The sequence below is a fragment of the Pristiophorus japonicus genome, chromosome X (assembly GCF_044704955.1).
Source record: "Pristiophorus japonicus isolate sPriJap1 chromosome X, sPriJap1.hap1, whole genome shotgun sequence".
In the NCBI taxonomy this organism is placed as follows: Eukaryota; Metazoa; Chordata; class Chondrichthyes; family Pristiophoridae; genus Pristiophorus; species Pristiophorus japonicus.
In genome coordinates, this window is record NC_092010.1 from 36,256,364 (window position 1) to 36,277,314 (window position 20,951).

Genomic DNA, 20,951 nt, shown 5'->3' on the forward strand with positions numbered 1-20,951 from the left:
TGTAGAGTGAGCTTTACTCTGTATCTAACCGGTGCTGTACCTGCCCTGGGAGTGTTTGATGGGACAGTGTAGAGGGAGCTTTACTCTGTATCTAACCCCGTGCTGTACCTGCCCTGGTAGTGTTTGATGGGACAGTGTAGAGGGAACTTTACTTTGTATCTAACCCGTGCTGTACCTGACCTGGGAGTGTTGGATGGGACAGTGTAGAGGGAGTTTTACTCTGTATCTAACCCGTGCTGTAGCTGCCCTGGGAGTGTTTGATGGGACAGTGTAGAGGGAGCTTTACTCTGTATCTAACCCCATGCTGTACCTGCCCTGGGAGAGTTTGATGGAACAGTGTAGAGGGAGCTTTACTCTGTATCTAACCCCATGCTGTACCTGCCCTGGGAGTGTTTGATGGGACAGTGTAGAGGGAGCTTTACTCTGTATCTTACCATGTTATGCCTGACCTGAGTGTGCTCAATGCTCAGTGCTCAAATGGAAAGTGTTTCACTTACTAGCACTAAATTCTTCGCCTTAATGAGCACAAAAAAAGAAGCAAAGAAGAATAATATTTGCTCCTAAAATAGCAGTTTTTTGCCAGGTCGCATAGGCTATTTCAATGTAATTTACAAAGGTAATTTTATGTCATTCATGTATTGTGCAGATCAAATACTAATCAATGATGTAGACTTGGAGGAGGATGAAGAAGTTGAAAAAAGGTCCACTGAATGGATTGATGAAGTTAACGTGAAAGTGCAAACAGGCCTGGCTTCTTCACAAGCGTGCATAGACAATCTCTATAAACTATCTAACACTCTGTTTGGTCATCAACATCATTTAAAGCCAAAACCAGCAGGTAAATTTAGAAAAATATTAGATTCTGCCATGTATCCTAATACCCAAATTGATAGGAGACAGCCACAGTTTTGAGATCCAGGGAAATAATGAGTTAGAGTTGGAGATGATATGATGATTGTTGATTTCAACACAATTAGAAGAAGGAGGGAAGAGAAATAGCATATGGAACAGCAAATTATGGGCGTAGAAGTTTCTTTTCCCAAACGTAGATAAGAATTCCTGTTTGAAGTTGCCCTAGGCACGCTGACAATCTCAGCAAAGCACTTCAATCTCCAGTCTTTCTGGGTACATCAGAGACCCAGAACGTAGCAAGGATGTAACTTTAAGAGCTCTAAGAAATGATTCCAGTGTCTCGGGGTTGTGAAGTCGATGCAGGGAATGTGTACATGGACATGAGCAAACCTCAACTCATTATAAAACAAAATGAACACTGGCCCAGGGAGCATCTTCTGCAGAGTACCTTAATTCAGTTGAAGACCATTTTCCTCAAAGTTACCCCACTGAAGGCTGTTTAGAGCAGGCTAAATAGCAGACCGATACTCAACAAGAGCAAGTGACTTTGAAGACTATACAAGATGAAAAATGTGAAGACGCATCCCAGGAAACCATGCCATGCATTCTGATGACAATGAAGCCGGTTCTCTCTCTGGTCAACTAGTTTTGTTGAAAGTGATGAAGAAACTAAACCCAGATACATGACTGATTTCATTACGAATGTGTGTAATACTGAACAAAACTTTTCTCAAGTCTTACGCTTTTGATACGGTTGATCCCAATGATGCTGTCAACTATCGCAGTTAATGAGTGCTTGTTCAATGCCTCGAAACTCTTTAAAAATAATTCCTGCTCATGCAGGACACAAGAGTGACTGAACCAACTGATGTTTTTTCCCATCCACAAGATTATGGCAAACGGCCTTGGATCCTTCAGAAGTTGACTGATTGTCTTCAAGCATCAGAGCAATGCTTATGGATATTTAGTCAGTTCACTACAAAGGTTCAGAGTAATAAGGTGGAATATGCTGGGCATGGAGTGGTCACTGGACAATCAGTGCTGATGATGAAACAATAGGGATATTTTAATTTCTTGTGATCCACGACTGGACCTCACTTCCTTCCTCTTTGTCTCCTGGTTCACAAATTGTGTTGATGAGGGTGAGGAGAGTTAATGTGAACGGAGTGACTCCTGCCAACGAACCGGAAACTGCGCAGAAGCATTCTGCGCATAACTGTCAGATCGCAAATTCTAATGGTTAACTACATTTTTGCATGAAAGAGCTGTTATTGGACTGCCATTGTGACTGCATTTAAAAGCTGGTAAAAATGGCTATTCTTTTACTTACCCTGAGGAGAGTCAGATATTATGGCACACTGCAGTGTGTATTGTAACATTGTCAGATGAATGGCTTTTACAGTCTTTATTTATTAACATTGTACAAACATAATATGACATAAATGATTACTGAACTTATTGTTAAACTTTATTATGGATTCATATTCTGATGGTGTTATAGCGATTCATTTTTATGGAGGTGGTTTGATTGAACATTAGAATTAGGAACAGGATTCGGCCCTTCGAGCCTGCTCTGCCATTCAATAAGATCATGGCTGATCATCAACTCCAAAATTGCTGTTCAGTTTTGATGGGATGAATTTGGAGTCTAGTATGACAGTGGATAACATGGTCATATCACATCCACAATGCTTCCTACCGACCTGGATGTGGTTGGATTTCTGCAGATTCTCTACCCTACCTTAACTTGTATCGCAAGCATCGTTAATGTGATAGAAAAGCAGAAACCGCTGGAAACACTCAGCAGGTTAGAAAGCACCTGTGGAGAGAGAAATAGAGTTAATGTTTCAGGTTGATGAGCTTTCATTAAGCGTGATGCTGGCTGGAAGGCAAGCAGGAGCAAATCTGCATGTTTAATTGGTGCCCTTAACACACCCTTAAAATGCTATTGCAGGGTCTGTTAAAACCAAATTTCTCCCCAGAGTAACTTTGGGAACATGGTCACAAATGGGCTAATAATCCATAATGCTAACATACCAACTTACAACACATTAATGGATAGAATAATTTCACCCCCTACAATCGGCTCAACTCTTATTAAAGGACTTTAAAAAAAATCATTCTGGGGATGTGGGCATCGTCATCAAGGCTAGCATTTACTGTCCATCCCTAGTTGCCCTCGGTGGTGGCGAGCCTTCTTCATGAACCGTTACGTGCAGCACTTTGGTACAACCGAGTGTCTCGCTGGGCCGTTTCAGAGGGCAGGTAAGAGTCAACCACATTGCTGTGGGCCTGGAGTCACACATAGGCCAGACCGGGTAAGGACGGTAGATTTCCTTCCCTAAAGGACATTAGTTGGGTTTTTAAGACAATGCGACAGCTTCATGGTCACTAGTTTTTTATTTCCAGATATTTTTTACAAGATAAATTCAAATTCCAAACCTGCCATGGTGGGCTTTAAACGCACATTCACTGGATTATTAGTCCAGGCCTCTGATTAGCAGTCCAGTAACATACCCACTGTGCTATGGGTACCTGATTGCATTTATATAGTGTCTTTTACGTCCTCAAGATGTTCCAAAGTACTTCACAGCCAATGATTTATTTCTGAAGTGTAGTCACTGTTTTATAGTCAAACGTGGTAGCCACTTTGCACACAAACAGCTAATGTCTTTTGATGATGGTTAGTTGAGGGATAAATGTTAGCTTGGATACCAGGAAAATTTCCCCTGCTCTTACTTCAAATAGTGTCATAGCATCTACCTGAATGGGGAGGTGAGGCCTCAGCTCTATCTTTCAGGTGAAACATTAAACTATCAACAATGCAGCAGTGTCTCAGTACTGACCTGCTATGTGGTAGTGCGTTTAATGTGGTCTCCATGGATTTTAGCAAGGCTTTAGACAAGATCCCACATGACAGACGGATCAGAAAAGTAAAAGCCCATGGGATCTAAGGGAAAGTGGCAAGTTGGATCCAAAATTGACTCAGTGGCAGGAAGCAAAGGTTAATGGCCGACGGGTGTTTTTGTGACTGGAAGGCTGTTTCCAGTGGGGTTCCGCGGGGCTCAGTACGAGCTCCCTTGCTTTTTGTGGTATATCTAAATGATTTAGATTTCAATGAATAAGAAGTTGCAGAGGATACAAAAATTGGCTGTGTGGTTGATAGTGAGGAAGAAAGCTGTAGACTGCAGGAAGATATCAATGGACTAACATTGGTCCCTTAGAGGATGAGACTGGGGAATTAATAATGGGAAATGGCAGAGACTTTGAACAAATATTTTGTATCAGTCTTCACGGCAAAAGACACTAAAAACTAAAATTGTCTTGGCTAACCCTTGCAACTGGACCAAGACCTAGCTCTGTCAAGCCCGTGTGGTGGCTGGTGTGCAACGGCCACCACACGTTAAAAAAATCCACCCACAGGCATCTTCCACCCTTCAGGATGTAGTTCGGGATCTGGAATATTAGGTCCTTCATTGAAACACCTGTGAACTCATCCCTTTTTGGTGTGGAAGCAAGTCATCCTCGATATGAGGGACCGCCTAAGAAGAAGCAGCAGCTATATTGTTGAGTATATTTAAGACAGAGATTGATAGATTTTTGGATATTAAGGGAATCGAGGGATATGGGGACAGTGCAGGAAAGTTTAGTTGAGGTCGAAGATCAGCCATGGTCTTATTGAATGGCGGAGTAGGCTCGAGGGACCGAATGGCCGACTCCTGCTCCTATTTCTTAGGTTTTTCTTATCTGCCTGGATTAGATGCTCAAGTCCTGAAATGGAGCTTGAACCCATGATCATCCAACTGAGGTGAGAGTGCAGCACTGAGCCCAGTGACATTTACATAGTTGTATTATACAATGTTAAAATCACTCAGAATACACATTGCCATAAAATTCCACAATATCTAATTTTGATTGAAAGAAAAAGACTTGCATTGATATACCATCTTAAACACTCTCAAAACGTCTCAGAGCATAATGCATAATAACGTGCACAATGATTGGGCTTACACTGTGATTCTTTGCAGGACATGGTGGTAAAGATGCCAATATGAAATGGTGGCGGGAGAAGAAGTTGGATCCCAAAACACTCATGCACCTTCTAGATATGCAGCCAATGAGCACAGTGAATATGGTGGAACCAAACACTGTGGAACAGTTGGACGCAGCAGTGGGAGAGATTGATATGATGCTAACAGACATCGCAAAATATCCTACTGGCAAGAAAGCCCAGACAATTGCCTTCAGATACATCAGGAAATTCGTAGAGAATCTTCACAAGGCATTTCACGTTCGGTCACAGGAATATTTTGAGGTGGAACATGAACTAAGAAAATCAGACTCATTTGGCTCCCAGGGTGCTGAAGGTAATCTGGCAAAGGAGCTGAATCACCTTCGCGAACACAGCAAAGCACTTCAAACGCGCGCTGAACTAGCAGAACGTCATTCCAGGGAAGCGTGTAGCATGAACTACAATCTGGAAAGCACCATTAAACTTTTGAGGTCCAAAGTTGAGCAGCTACAAAACGTGAGCAAACCACTCGCTCGCGAGAAAGTCACTTCTGAAGAATTCTCTCCGTCTGCCGATTTGCAAGTAAAAACAAAGCAGGCACCAGAAATAAATAAAAGTATGGCACTTGTGAAAGAATCAAAGGACAAAATCATTCCTCCAGAAAGCTTATGGGGGAAATGTCCTCTCAGTGAGGAGCACAAACATATTCTTGGTGATGGGCGTGATAAACCTGAGGAACAAAGAGCTGTCCTTGTAGAATCCAAGGGACAAAACATTCCCTTTGAAGAACCTGAGGAGCAAAGGACTATCCTAGAAGTATTCAAAGAAGAAAACATTCCATTTGGAGAAACTGAGGGGGGAAATATTCCCACAGAAGTATCCAATGGAGGAATCACTCCAACACCTCACAAATTGGAGGCAGTTCTTACTGAAGCAGTGAAGGATACGATGCTTATCTCTGACCTGAATGCAAGAAAGAAACACAGGACATCAGCTCGGAAAGAAGGAGCTTTAAAAACCAAGGCTAAGCAGATGGCTGTGGACATGCTTACAGATTTTCAAACCGCTGTTTTGTATTCACTGGATCATGGATTGAGCAGTGGACAAGAACTTTCGCCAGATGACGTCTGTAAGGTCCAAGCTCTTCTCAAGTCTGCTGAATTAAAAAATCTTTATGGAGTGATTGAGAAAATGATCAAAGAAATCTTTGCCAAGCCAAAGCAGAACTTCAAGCAAGAATTTAGTGAGCAATCTATCCAAGTATTGAATCGGTCAAAGGAAAGCCTGGTAGAGAAGCCAGAGGAAAAACAACCTGAATTTATGACTTTTGCTGAACTTCTTAAAGAAATTTCCCAATTCAGTATTATTCAAGAAATCGCACTTGATGAATTAAGTGCCCAGATTCAGTATTTCATTGAAGAGGCCAAACAGGACAAAAGCCTGACCCAGCAAGAAACCCATTTCCACGAAAAGACACTGGACGCCTTGGACACAATTCTAATGCTTGAGAAAAAGTCCTTTCGGGCTGGAATGGATCAGTTAATCAGGATTCAAGAGGCAACCAATCATCTCTGCTCTATCAACAATGCCTTTGACCTTAAAGGAAAGGAAATGAAACTACAGGCAGAACATTGTAAGAAGGAAGGAGTTCCTTTGACCAATACTACAACAGAGACAATGGAAATAACAATACGACCCAGGAGAATGGTCTTCCAGGCTGCTGGTGGCGAAGAAATTGTGGACAGGTCGTATATTGCGAATGTGACATACCTAAGAAGAAATTATAAAACTTTGGATCAAGCAGTGTATAATGGTGTAATTTCCAAACAACTCCATGCCATAGCAACACACCTTATTAATCAAACGTTAACCACAGTTCAGCTTCGACTGGCTTATCTGTTCAAAAAGTACATCGCTTTCCGTCATATCCAAACCCTTAGGTAGATGAATATCCGTCATTATTTGACAATAGCCCCATAGAAAAGAGCAACTGATGCCAGTCTGGCCAGACTACTGTATCTTTCACTAAATGTTCTTGTTGGATTAAATGGGCACAAATTCAAAATGGATACTGATTTGGAATGTTTGAAATCGATCAGAAATCAACAAGTTTCCCATTGGAGTGTCAGCTTGGCTTAACTAGTGGCCTCTGAGTCAGAAGGTTGTGGGTTCGGGCCCCACTCCAGGGCTTGAGCACCTAATCCAGGCCGCAACTCTCGGTGCAGTGCTGAGGGAGTGCTGCACTGTCAGAGGTGCCACCGATCAGATGAATTGTCAAACCAAGGATGATAAAGGTTGCATGGCGCTATTTGAAGAAAAGGAGGGAGTTTGCCTGGCCAACATTCCTCCCTCAACCAACATCACTAAAAACAGATTAACTGGTCATTCATCTCATTGCTGTTTGTGGGATTTTGCTGTATGCAAAATGGCTGCTGCGTTTAGCTACATAACAGCAATTACTGGAATTCATTGTGTATGGTGCATGTTTGTGGATTGAGAATGTTGTGGATTGTGGATGTTTCTGAGCGACACAATTAGGTGTAATTTATTTTTTAGAAATGGGATACTACAGATTTTCTCCCTCTCCTGAAGAAAGTGACTTACACTCGGGTTTAGCTCCATTAACACCAGCAAATCTCCAGATCTTGATCTGTTGCCGTTCTTCACATGAGCTTAGACAGTGATACGTAGACGTGGCAGGAGTAAATGGATTACTGCTGGCATTAAGATAGCGGCAATTAGAAAATCGCGGCTTGAGTGTCAGCAAGCTATTTAACTATGAATCACGGCCAAACCAAATTCTGTTCTTACCCAACATCCACATATCATTGGATAGTGATCAGGAGCAAGGATCTAGACTGTGTTTTTTTTCCTTCCTGAGTCCAAAGATGCTGATGCCACTTGTTGCAACCCTACTATTGCCCTACCTGACATCAACTAACTGAGCACAGACTACAACAACAACTTATATTTATATAGTGCCTTTCACGTAGTAAAACTTCCCAAGGAGTATTATAAGACAAAATAAATTGACACCGAGCCACATAGAAATGAGGGCAGGTGACCTATGAGGAGAGTTTGAGTAGACTAGGCCTATATTCCTTAAGAGTTCAAAAGAATGAGCAGTGATCTAATTGAAACATATAAAATTCTTAAGGGGCTTGACAGGGTTAATGCTGAGAAAATGTTTCCTCTGGCTGAGAAGTCTAGAACCAGGGGTCAGTCTCAGAATAAGGGGTAGGCCATTTAGGACCGAGATGAGGAGGGATTTCTTCACTCAAAGGGTTGTGAATCTTTGGAATTCTCTACCACAGAGGGCTGTGGAGGCTCAGTCGTTGAGTATATTCAAGACAGAGATTGATAGATTTTTGGGAACTAAGGGAATTAAGAGATATGGGGATAATGCGGGAAGGTGGAGAGGTAGAAGATCAGCCATGATCTTATTGAATGGCGGAGCAGGCTCGAAGGGCCACATGGCCTACTCCTGCTCCTATTTCTTATGTTCTTAAAGTAAGGGAACAAATTCACTTGTTAATTTTTGTATGTCTTGTCTCCTTTAAGACATTATTTGAACGGCAGGATGTCTGATATTAGCAACAAGGATGAAAAGGTTGCTCGGGATCTGTGCACATTCGCCAACAGACTTGAAATACGTGTAAAATCCAGCATGCAGCACTGGGGTGTAAGACAGCAAATGGTTAATCAGAGTCGCCAAAGGCACTTGAATCGAATGACCGACTTGTTCAATCAGGTATGTTCTGATTTTAAGAAGGTGCACATTTTATGTAGTTGGTTTTGTTTAATTCACGAGTTTTGTTTTTTTGGTTTTAAGCCCACTAATATCCTTTGTTGGTTTTGTGAAAGTGTCATTCTCACCCTTTCTGCCCAGTCACATCTCCCCAGGCCATAAAGCCTCTCCCGCTGGGTGGACTGCTCCCAGATCCAAGCCCTTGTGAAAACAGTCACAAGGAAGTAAACAATTCAGAGATGATGCTCCCTCCGATTGTCCCTTGTGGCCTTTGCTCAGTGCTTCAATGCAGCAAAAAGGTTGAGATGGGGAACTCGGGAAGTTCTAATCGATTATATCTAATATTATTATGATCTGATAGAATGGCGGAACAGGGTTGAAGGGTTGACTGGCCTACTCCTGTTCCTATGTATAGATGGCGAGGGAGGACATAATCGGGCATAGCTGCGATGTGTTATTATTACATAGGATTACATGGGATATACGGCACAGAAACAGGCCATTCTGCCCAACCAGTCCATGCCGGCCTTTATGTTCCACTCGAGCCTCCTCCTGTCTTTCCTCATCTAACTCTATCAGCATAACCCTCTATTCCTTCTCCCTCATATGTTTGTCCAGCCTCCCCTTAAATGCATCGATACTATTCGCTTGAACCACTCCCTGTGGTAGCGAGTTCCACATTCTCACCATTCTCTGGGTAAAGAAGTTTCTTCTGAATTCCCCATTGGATTTCTTGGTGACTATCTTATATTGTTGGCCTCTATTTATGCACTTCCCCACAAGTGGAAACATTCTTTCTCCATCTACGCTATCAAAACCTTTCATCATTTTCAAGTCCTCCAATTGGTCACCCCTCAAGAGAAAAGAGACCCAGCCTGGATCAGTTCCTATGGACTGGAGGGTAGCTAATGTAACACCACTTTTTAAAAAAGGAGGGAGAGAGAAAACTGTTAATTATAGACCGGTTAGCCCGACATCAGTAGTGGGGAAAATGTTAGAATCAATTATTAAGGATGAAATAGCAGCGCATTTGGAAAGCAGTGACAGGATCGGTCCAAGTCAGCATGGATTTATGAAAGGGAAATCATGCTTGACAAATCTTCTCGAATTTTTTGAGGATGTAACTCGTAGAGTGGACAAGGGAGAACTAGTGGATGTGGTATATTTGGACTTTCAAAAGGCTTTTGACAAGGTCCCACACAAGAGATTAGTGTGCAAAATCAAAGCACATGGTATTGGGGGTAATGTACTGACGTGGAGAGAGAACTGGTTGGCAGACAGGAAGCAGAGAGTCGGGATAAACGGGTCCTTTTCAGAATGGCAGGCAGTGACTAGTGGGGTGCTGCAGGGCTCAGTGCTGGGACCCCAACTCTTTACAATATACATTAATGATTTAGATGAAGGAATTGAGTGTAATAGCTCCAAGTTTGCAGATGACACTAAGTTGGGTGGTGGTATGAGCTGTGAAGAGGACGCTAAGAGGCTGCAAGGTGACTTGGACAGGTTAGGTGAGTGGGCAAATGCATGGCAGATGCAGTATAATGTGGATAAATGTGAGGTTATCCACTTTGGTGGCAAAAACATGAAGGCAGAATATTATCTGAATGACGGCAGATTAGGAAAAGGGGAGGTGCAACGAGACCTGGGTGTCATGGTACATCAGTCATTGAAAGTTGGCATGCAGGTACAGCAGGCGGTGAAGAAGGCAAATGGTATGTTGGCCTTCATAGCTAGGGGATCTGAGTATAGGAGCAGGGAGGTCTTACTGCAGTTGTACAGGGCTTTAGTGAGGCCTCACCTGGAATATTGTGTTCAGTTTTGGTCTCCTAATCTGAGGAAGGACGTTCTTGCTATTGAGGGAGTGCAGCGAAGGTTCATCACACTGATTCCCGAGGAGAGACTGGATCGACTGGGCCTGTATTCACTGGAGTTTAGAAGGATGAGAGGGGATCTCATAGAAACATAAAATTCTGACAGGACTGGACAGGTTAGATGCAGGAAGAATGTTCCCGATGTTGGGGAAGTCCAGAACCAGGGGACATAGCCTAAGGATAAGGGGTAAGCCATTTAGGACTGAGATGAGGAGAAACTTCTTCACTCAGAGAGTTGTTAACCGTGGAATTTCCGACCGCAGAGAGTTGATGATGCCAGTTCATTGGATATGTTCAAGAGGGAGTTGGATATGGCCCTTATGGCTAAAGGGATCAAGGGGTACGGAGAGAAAGCAGGAAAGGGGTACTGAGGTGACTGATCAGCCATGATCTTATTGAATGGTGGTGCAGGCTCGAAGGGCCGAATGGCCTACTCCTGCACCTAGTTTCTGTTTCTATGTTTCAGCCTGTTCACCCTTTCCTGATGGGTACAACCTCGCATTTCTGGCATCATCCTTGTAAATCTATCTATCTACCCCTCTGGCTCCTCCAGTTGCTCATAAAAATGACTGGGTGAGGTACCAGAGGAGCAGCTGGAACTCATGGAACTGTAACCCAACAATAGTCACTGTCTTGAGGACAGAAGATCAAAAATAAAAAATCTATTACCATTGTATTTGTATTCTTTTTCAAGCTTAAACACCGTGCTGGCCTGCACTTGATAAGTCCATTGCTAGCCACCAAACCAAGAAAATCAAGGACTCAGATGCAGTTCCGGTCCCCCCTTCAGCCGACGTATTTGGTGACATCCAGGACACCGTGTTATCTTTGCGGTGAGGGCAACTGCACGCCTTCAGCTTTTCTTGGAAAGAGGTACGGGTTCAGTGTTAAAGGTTCCAAGTATTTCAGCTGAATAATACTAAAAAGGCCTCACCTTTCTTATGGGGAGGTGAGGACACTTGCAGGTTCTCTATGGCAAAAGTGACCTTGGATTGGCATTGCTTGATTAAGTGCACCCATCGCCTGTTCATGGTGCCTCCTGGTACTGTTTGTTCTGAGCGTTGTCAGGTTTACTCCTTGAATCAGATTCAGTAGACCACCACTTTGTGGGCAGTATGCAGTGTCGTCTGTCAACCGAACCTGGAAAAAAATTGAATGTAGCCTAGTTTACAAATGATAGCATAAACAGGGTAACGAGAGAAGGCAGTTGATAACAAATGTGGCTGAGTATATCGTTCCGTTGTTGTAGGGGAAGGTCTGCATTGTACTGCATTAACCAGAGTGTTCAATGCTTGTCGTGATTGCAGTGAGCTTAAAAAAAAGTCTGGTCCCAGCATTGTAAATCAATCCCATTACCAATGCTGACGTGCCAAGGAGCAAGGCCATTAAGCAGGGTGCACAGCCAAACCAGAAGTCATGCATTCCACAATAGAGCTTAACTGTTGGCTGGTTCATTCCTGTCCTGCTCCCTTTGGTTTGGCAGTGGACCTTTTAGAGAAGAAAATAGGAGACAGTGGGGCCGAAATTCAGGCACGCCAGAAAGCTGGCGCACCAATGATTTTTTACCTGGTTTTTCCGCCGGGAGCGATGAGGTGGTCTTCGGCTCGATTTTCGGCACTTTTAACTTTCTTTTTCCCCCGTTGGACCGGAAGTCGGTCATAATGGGTGCGGAATTTGGGGCATTCAGTCCTGGTGAGGGGCGGAAGTTGGGGTGGGATCGAGTCTCCGCCACTGTCACTCAGCGGTGGAGTAGTGGTGATGTCACTGCGCGTGTGCGTCACCACGCTCTCCCCTTCACTTAAAGGGGAGAGTGTTCGGCATTTTTAAACTTCGGCCCACTTGCCCACCACGGAGGGTTTCGGCCGGGCCAGCGGCCAGGCACCCAAGAGGAGTGCCAGGCTGCCTGTTGGCGGCCCGGCTGAACCCGGGGGAAATCATCATCATCACAGACAGTCCCTCGGAATCGAGGAAGACTTGCTTCCACTCTTAACATGAGTTCTCGGTGCACCGACAGAAAAAGCAGTCGGGGGCACCGCGCAATGGATCAGCGATTTTATTTTGATGTGAATTGGGATCCGAATGTTCTGCAGGTGAGGGAGAGCGGCGGTGCACGTTTTGATGACGCGCTTGTGGCGGTCGGCAGTAGCGGGGCAGAAGTGGGGACAGGCCGAAAAATACCAGACCTAAATTTGGGTCGGGGCGGCCAATCGACTGCAACACGGCGGCCAGTCGATTCCGCCACAAAATGGCGGTAAAGGGTCTTATTCAGATCCTGAATTTCGGCCTCAGTATCTTTGGGCAAATCCTGGTAGAATTTGATTGATGATCCAACATACCCTGTACAGTACAGTTGCAAATGCAGTTTCAAATGTAGGTCTTTTATTCCGATGCTTTTGACTTAACAACTGTCACCAAACTGTAAGGCTGATGGAGGAAGCGGACAACAGGATTGCACTAGGACATGAGCTAAACCACTGACCGTATTGAATCCTAAAAAGGGACAAAGATGTGTTACTGGTTGCAGTACTTTCAGCCTTCATTTGCACTACCCGCTGTGGGATTACCAGGGACTAGGATCCTCTGATAGGGTCATGTTACCCATGATCTTACCTTTATTTCCATCGGTATAGAAGTTAATTAGGTAAAAATCTCTGTCCTGTGACAGTTGGAACTGGTGCTCTCCACTCTCTCGTCCTGTGACAGTGGGAACTGGTGCTCTCCACTCTCTGTCCTGTGACAGTGGGAACTGGTGCTCTCCACTCTCTCGTCCTGTGACAGTGGGAACTGGTGCTCTCCATTCTCTCGTCCTGTGACAGTGGGAACTGGTGCTCTCCACTCTCTCGTCCTGTGACAGTGGGGACTGGTGCTCTCCACTCTCTCGTCCTGTGACAGTTGGAACTGGTGCTCTCCACTCTCTCGTCCTGTGACAGTGGGAACTGGTGCTCTCCACTCTCTCGTCCTGTGACAGTGGGAACTGGTGCTCTCCACTCTCTCGTCCTGTGACAGTGGGAACTGGTGCTCTCCACTCTCTCGTCCTGTGACAGTGGGAACTGGTGCTCTCCACTCTCTCGTCCTGTGACAGTTGGAACTGGTGCTCTCCACTCTCCTGTTGGTGTAGGAGGGAGGGCTTTCGTTTCCTGAACAAATTGGGACCACTTCTGGGGTAGGTGGGACCTGTACAAGTCGGACAGGTTACACGTCAACAGAGACGGGACCAATGTTCTCGCGGGTGGTTTTGATAGTACGGTTGGGAGGGCTTTAAACTAGCTTGGCAGGGGGATGGGAACCCAGGAGAGGGCTCTGAGCTAGTTAGAGTGGGTGAGAGCTCAGATGAACAGAACCCCAAGAAAGAATGCAAAAGGCAGGAGGCAACAGAGCAGAGTAGCACTGGGGTAAGTGTAAACCACAAGGTGATAGGAAGGGACAATATGTATGAATATAAAAGGGCTGCAGGAGGGGTCAAAACTAAAAATCATGGTTTAAAAACTAGTATTAAAACACTTTACCTAAACGCACGCAGCATTCAAAACAAAGTAAATAAGTTGACGGCACAAATCATTACAAATGGGTATGATTTGGTGGCCATTACTGAAACGTGGTTGCAGGGTGGCCAAGACTGGGAATTAAACATACAGGGGTATCTGACAATTCGGAAAGATAGACAAGAAGGGAAAGGAGATGGGGTAGCTCTGTTAATAAAGGATGATATCAGGGCAATTGTGAGAGACGATATTGGCTCTAATGAACAAAATGTTGAATCATTGTGGGTGGAGATTAGAGATAGTAAGGGGAAAAAGTCACTGGTGGGCGTAGTTTATAGGCCCCCAAATAATAACTTCACAGTGGGGCGGACAATAATCAGGGGAATAATGGAGGCATGTGAAAATGGTACGGCAGTAATCATGGGGGATTTTAACCTACATATCGATTGGTCAAATCAAATCGCACGGGGTAGCCTTGAGGAGGAATTCATAGAATGCATACGGGATTGTTTCTTAGAACAGTACGTTACAGAACCTACAAGGGAGCAAGCTATCTTAGATCTGGTCCTGTGTAATGAGACAGGAATAATAAACAATCTCCTCGTAAAAGATCCTCTCGGAATGAGTGATCACAGTATGGTTGAATTTGTAATACAGATTGAGGTGAGGAAGTAGTGTCTCAAACGAGCGTACTATGCTTAAACAAAGGGAACTACAGTGGGATGAGGGCAGAATTGGCTAAAGTAGACTGGGAACACAGACTAAACGGTGCCACAATTGAGGAACAGTGGAGGACTTTTAAGGAGCTCTTTCATAGTGCTCAACAAAAATATATTCCAGTGAAAAAGAAGGGCGATAAGAGAAGGGATAACCAGCCGTGGATAACCAAGGAAATAAAGGTGAGTATCAAATTAAAAACCAGTGCGTTTAAGGTGGCCAAGGTTAATGGGAAACTAGAAGATTGGGAAAATTTTAAACGACAGCAAAGAATGACTAAGAAAGCAATAAAGAAAGAAAAGATAGATTACGAAAGTAAACTTGCGCAAAACATAAAAACAGATAGTAAAAGCTTTTAACGATTATATAAAAGTAAATGTTGGTCCCTTAGAAGATGAGAAGGGGGAATTTAATAATGGGAAATGTGGAAATGGCTGAGACCTTAAACAATTATTTTGCTTCGGTCTTCACAGTGGAAGACACAAAAACCATGCCAAAAATTGCTGGTCACGGGAATGTGGGAAGGGAGGACCTTGAGACAATCACAATCACTAGTGGGGTAGTGCTGGACAGGCGAATGGGATTCAAGGTAGACAAGTCCCCTGGTCCTGATGAAATGCATCCCAGGGTATTAAGAGATGGCGGAAGTTATAGCAGATGCATTCGTTATAATCTACCAAAATTCTCTGGACTCTGGGGAGGTACCAGCGGATTGGAAAGCAGCTAATGTAACACCTCTGTTTAAAAAAGGGGGCAGACAAAAGGCAGGTAACTATAGGCCGGTTAGTTTAACATCTGTAGTGGGGAAAATGCTTGAAGCTATCATTAAGGAAGAAATAGCGGGACATCTAGATAGGAATAGTGCAATCAAGCAGACGCAACATGGATTCATGGAGGGGAAATCATGTGTAACTAATTTACTGGAATTCTTTGAGGAGATAACGAGCATGGTGGATAGAGGTGTAACCGATGGATGTGGTGTATTTAGATTTCCAAAAGGCATTCGATAAGGTGCCACACAAAAGGTTACTGCAGAAGATAAAGGTACGCGGAGTCAGAGGAAATGTATTAGCATGGATAGAGAATTGGCTGGCTAACAGAAAGCAGAGAGTCGGGATAAATGGGTCCTTTTCGGGTTGGAAATCGGTGGTTAGTGGTGTGCCACAGGGATCGGTGCTGGGACCACAACTGTTTACAATATACATAGATGACCTGGAAGAGGGGACAGAGTGTAGTGTAACAAAATTTGCAGATGACACAAAGATTAGTGGGAAAGCGGGTTGTGTAGAGGCCACAGAGAGGCTGCAAAGAGATTTAGATAGGTTAAGCGAATGGGCTAAGGTTTGGCAGATGGAATACAATGTCGGAAAATGTGAGGTCATCCACCTTGGAAAAAAAAACATTAAAAGGGAATATTATTTGAATGGGGAGAAATTACAACATGCTGCAGTGCAGAGGGACCTGGGGGTCCTTGTGCATGAATCCCAAAAAGTTAGTTTGCAGGTGCAGCAGGTAATCAGGAAGGCAAATGGAATGTTGGCCTTCATTGCGAGAGGGATGGAATACAAAAGCAGGGAGGTCCTGCTGCAACTGTACAGGGTATTGGTGAGGCCGCACCTGGAGTACTGAGTGCAGTTTTGGTCACCTTACTTCAGGAAGGATATACTAGCTTTGGAGTGGGTACAGAGACGATTCTCTAGGCTGATTCCGGAGATGAGGGGGTTACCTTATGATGATAGATTGAGTAAACTGGGTCTTTACTCGTTGGAGTTCAGAAGGATGAGGGGTGATCTTATTAGAAACATTTAAAATAATGAAGATAGAGGCAGAGAGGTTGTTTCCACTGGTCAGGGAGACTAAAACTAGGGGACACAGCCTCAAAATACGGGGGGGCCAATTTAAAACCGAGTTGAGAGGAAATTTCTTCTCCCAGAGGTTTGTGAATCTGTGGAATTCTCTGCCCAAGGAAGCAGTTGAGGCTAGCTCATTGAATGTATTCAAATCACAGATGGATAGATTTTTAACCAATAAGGGAATTAAGGGTTATGGGGAGCGGGCGGGTAAGTGGAGCTGAGTCCACGGCCAGATCAGATCAGCCATGATCCTGTTGAATGGCGGAGCAGGCTCGAGGGGCTGGATGGCCTACTCCTGTTCCTAATTCTTATGTTCTTATTATGTTCTTACGGCTAAGGGGATCAAGGGCCATGGAGAGAAAGCAGGAAATGGGTACTGAGGGAATGATCAGCCATGATCTTATTGAATGGCGGTGCAGGCTCGAAGGACCGAATGGCCTACTCCTGCACCTATTTTCGATGTTTCTATGTTTCTATGTCACACATGCAAACATTTCTTGTGGTAGTGATGTATTCATTTGTTCTGTGTGCAAAATGGCAGCAGTTATTAGCTGTGTTCCTCAGTGCCTAGTGTAGTAATACGCTATTTAACACCATCCACAGTTTGTTGTCAATCCATGATTTGGTGGTGTAGTGATAAAGGCTGCTAATATTTGCTCAACATTTAAAATCATAAATCATAAAATATCAGATTCATGCCAGTCTGTCCCAGATTGCTCCAGCCGCAGCAACAGATTACCATCGGAAAATAGCTTTGTGTGGTCTGCGTAATTAGTGCTCGGCAAATATATTGGAAAGTCAGCCTGTAAGATTACAGCCTATACGAAAATCTAGTCCCTGGTGTGCCCCAATATCACACAGGATATGGGGATCGGGCGGGAAAGTGGAGTTGAGGTCGATGATCAGCCATGATCTTATTGAATGGCGGAGCAGGCTCGAGGGGCCGAATGGCCCACTTCTGCTCCTATTTCTTACAATCGCGAGTTGATTAAACGTTAACTGTTGTACTCCATTAATATTACACCTTATCCTTTGCTAGGAACTCCCATATGTGGTCCACAAATATTGTAGATGGGAGTTTACCAATTGCCAAGAAGGACCCCGCTATCCCAGCTTCGCTTCCAGGGACTCCTAAATTAGTGGCAATAGACAGGTAAGAGTTCCATTTTGTTGTTTGTTATCCTGTTCATCCACTCCCTGGATCCTGTTCCCTATCTCATACTTTAAAGAGGGAGTTTTGTCATGTATTCAACTATCATTGTAACCCATGTATAAGCTGACCTAAGTTGTACACCTTGAGAACATTGACCACAAAGGGGTGCACTTGTGGGAGACACTCCTAACCTGGACTTCCAGGTATAAAAGGGGAAGCTCCACCCACCTTCATCACTTGAGGTCTTGGTAATAAAGGTAACTGGTCACAGAGTGACCTTCTCTCAAGTATGGGCCTCGTGTGCATTTATACTGTATAGTAAGGACGTATCAAGTTTCAATATCAGTATTAAAACATGAAGGATGCAGACTGAGGGTGATAACGAACTCCTACGCTCATTCACAGAGCAGCGTCAGTGCTGATACTCTGGAGTTTTTCTTTCCCTTTGTCCTGCTCGATAATTAAAGAGGGATTTGTGCACAGCAATAGTCTAAAGGGATATACATGAACTAGTCTGGGGACATGTATGTGCCAATGGTTTGGGGGTTGTACATGGCAATAATCTGGGGATGAAAGAGAAAGCTCATCGATCACAGGATGGAGTACCTGCTTCTGAAGGGACCAAAAATAATAGCAACATTACTGGTTCTTTGCCGAAGTTCCATTACCTGATTTTAATTTGCTTTCGCCCTCAATTTTCTCCTCCTCCCCGAAGGCAATGATTCATGCTGGAGTACAATTCCATAAGCACCAACAATCTTCTAGTGTCTCACACAAGTCGCCTCGAGAACGGAACCTAGAAATTGGTTATGACGCCTTTTCAGGAGGCCCGAGGCGAACCCGGAATAAAGAAAGACTTGCATTTCTATAGTGCCTTTCATGACCACCGGACGTCTCAAAGCGCTTTACAGCCAATGAAGTACTTTTGAAGTGCGGTCACTGTTGTAATGTGGGAAACGCGGCAGCCAATTTGCGCACAGCAAGCTCCCACAAACAGCAATGTGATAATGACCAGATAATCTGTTTTTGTTATGTTGATTGAGGGATAAATATTGGCCCCAGGACACCGGGGATAACTCCCCTGCTCTTCTTCGAAATAGTGCCATGGGATCTTTTACATCCACCTGAGAGAGCAGACTCGGTTTAATATCTCATCCAAAAGGCAGCACCTCTGACAGTGCGGCACTCCCTCAGCACTGCACTGGAGTGTCAGCTTAGATTTATGTGCTCAAGTCCCTGACTCAGAGGTGAGTGCTACCCACTGAGCCATGGCTGACACAATTGAGCCTCAGGCCTTATTTCCATTATTTGGACGCGCTGATAGCGACTGTCGCAGACAGACAGCGGCCCTGTGGTAAGTCCCGGGACGAGGGGGAGGTGGAGATGAAGTAGCAATGTGGGGGAGGGGTCGATCGTATATACTGCAGAGTTGTGGGGCCTGCTCCTGCTCCACAGGAACGTTAAAAAAAAAAAAATTGGTGCCGGTCGCTTTCAGGCTGCAGCAACCGCCATCATGGACCTCTGATTTTCTTTGTTTTATAACTGTAACCGCTTCAAGGTCTATAAAGATCTGTAAATACTCCACTGCTTTTTTATCCTGCAGTCTTGCTTAAACATATTTCATCAATATTTCATTTTCTTTACCAGAAATAATTATTTTAGGCAGATGTTAGCGAAGACGCAAATACATATTGTGGGAGACAGACTGCAGATACCAACGAAGAGCCTTCCTATCCCACCCGTGTCACCTGTTCCTCGGTTTTCAGACAAAAAGGTGGCATTAGCCGTTGCTGCATCTTCAAACAAATTTCAGCAGAGCTAAAGAGTTTATCGCAACAACAGTTGTCCTGCCTCATAAATGTTGTGCGCCTTGTTCTATTTTTGTTTCTGTAACTTTATTTGGTTTCAATAAAGTCTAAACAACACCTACAGATCTCAGTTCCTTACTTCAGCCCATTCACAGCCAGACTCGGAGGCAGGGATTGTTCGAGTTTTGTCAGCGACCCCATTGTCTGCGATGACAAGTGTGTCTAAGTTCCTGCTATACTGTACCTTGAATTTAACACTCGCCTTGTTCTTATGCCCACTTTGCGACCTTTAAAGATTTGCAAACGTTTCTCTGTACTCCTGGCTGGCCTCCCACATTCTACCCTATGTAAACTGGAAGTGATCCAAAACTCGGCTGCCCCGTGTCCTAACTCGCACCAAGTCCCGCTCACCCATCATCCCTGTGCTCGCTGACCTACATTGGCTCCCGGTTAAGCAACACCTCGATTACAAAATTCTCATCCTCATCTTCAAATCTCTCCATGGTCTCGCCCCCCCCCCCCCCGCCTCCCTATCTCGAATCTCCTTCAGCCTCATGCTGCTACGCCCCTGGGGCAGAGCCTCAGCATCTGGTGCAATCTGGGTGAGCACAGATTGCTGCCCTGCTTCAGCAATGTTAGGTCCCCGTTGAACTGATGGGGCCTCAGACACGATGGCAGCGAGTCAGTGCATCTGTGGTATCAATTTGCCTCTGCATTAACACAGACTGCGAGTGCAGCACACCACAGAGCTGATTGATGCCACTATGCACTGACGACATTACATTATGCAGGCCTCCAATAGCATTGGCCTGGTGATCAATGGCTACTGCAATATCAGCCATAGCCCATGCCACCATGTCTGAGACCCCATGGTCACTTGTTGCATCCGACATCCGTTGGTCTCTACCAAGGATGGGCTCGGTGGGCTGCTGAGAGGCAGGTGCAAACCTTGAGGCAGTCTCCTCCATCCTCACAGCTAGTGCACCGAGACTCTCGGGCACCCTTGCCAGTGCACCCAGCAGATTGCTGTGCAACAGCAATGATTGTCTTGTGACAACCTCTAATTCGGCCTCATCATCAAAGTGCTGCTGAGCATCAGTCAGGCGCGCACTCTCCCTCCGGGGAGCTGGCCCCTGGATGTCCCCCTCCCCCGTGGCGTTGCTTCTGGCCACTGGGTCCTGGAGCATCATCCACCTCCACCTCCCCGACCACGCCTTCCTCCCGAGAAGTTGCTGGCCTCGCTCTCTGAGGCCGCTGGCTCCTGTGTGACGTCCATAGAGGTGTCCTCCTCCTCCTGTGCAACATCTCCTGCAGTCAAAGGCTGACCATGCAGGCTCCGGTCCATCTGGTTGATCATCTGAAAGCACAAAGCCAGAGAAGCGTGGTTACCTGCAGGGGAGGGGGCCAGGATCGGGAAAGGCATTTGGAAATGCCAGTCTCATGGAAAGAGCTAAA

At 44.9% G+C, this 20,951-nt stretch overlaps 1 protein-coding gene and 1 long non-coding RNA gene across 2 annotated transcripts in view; one reads left to right on the top strand and one right to left on the bottom strand.

Annotated features, from left to right (window-relative positions):
- LOC139240980 (protein FAM186B-like) overlaps nt 1-19,607 on the top strand; it is a 29,370-nt gene extending 9,763 nt beyond the window's left edge. Inside the window, exons 3-8 of the mRNA XM_070869610.1 lie at nt 647-838; nt 4,881-6,804; nt 8,426-8,615; nt 11,178-11,356; nt 17,575-17,688; nt 19,336-19,607. Of these exons, the coding sequence (XP_070725711.1) occupies nt 647-838; nt 4,881-6,804; nt 8,426-8,615; nt 11,178-11,356; nt 17,575-17,688; nt 19,336-19,510 (2,774 nt within the window). The 3' untranslated portion in view covers nt 19,511-19,607. The remainder of the gene's footprint in view (nt 1-646; nt 839-4,880; nt 6,805-8,425; nt 8,616-11,177; nt 11,357-17,574; nt 17,689-19,335) is intronic.
- Nucleotides 2,331-13,350, bottom strand: LOC139240982 (uncharacterized). Its single transcript, XR_011588766.1, has 3 exons — nt 12,820-13,350; nt 11,418-11,623; nt 2,331-2,671 (listed from the first exon to the last, which is right to left on the bottom strand). It is a non-coding gene; the product is annotated as an uncharacterized lncRNA (long non-coding RNA).
- Nucleotides 19,608-20,951: the final 1,344 nt, after the last annotated feature.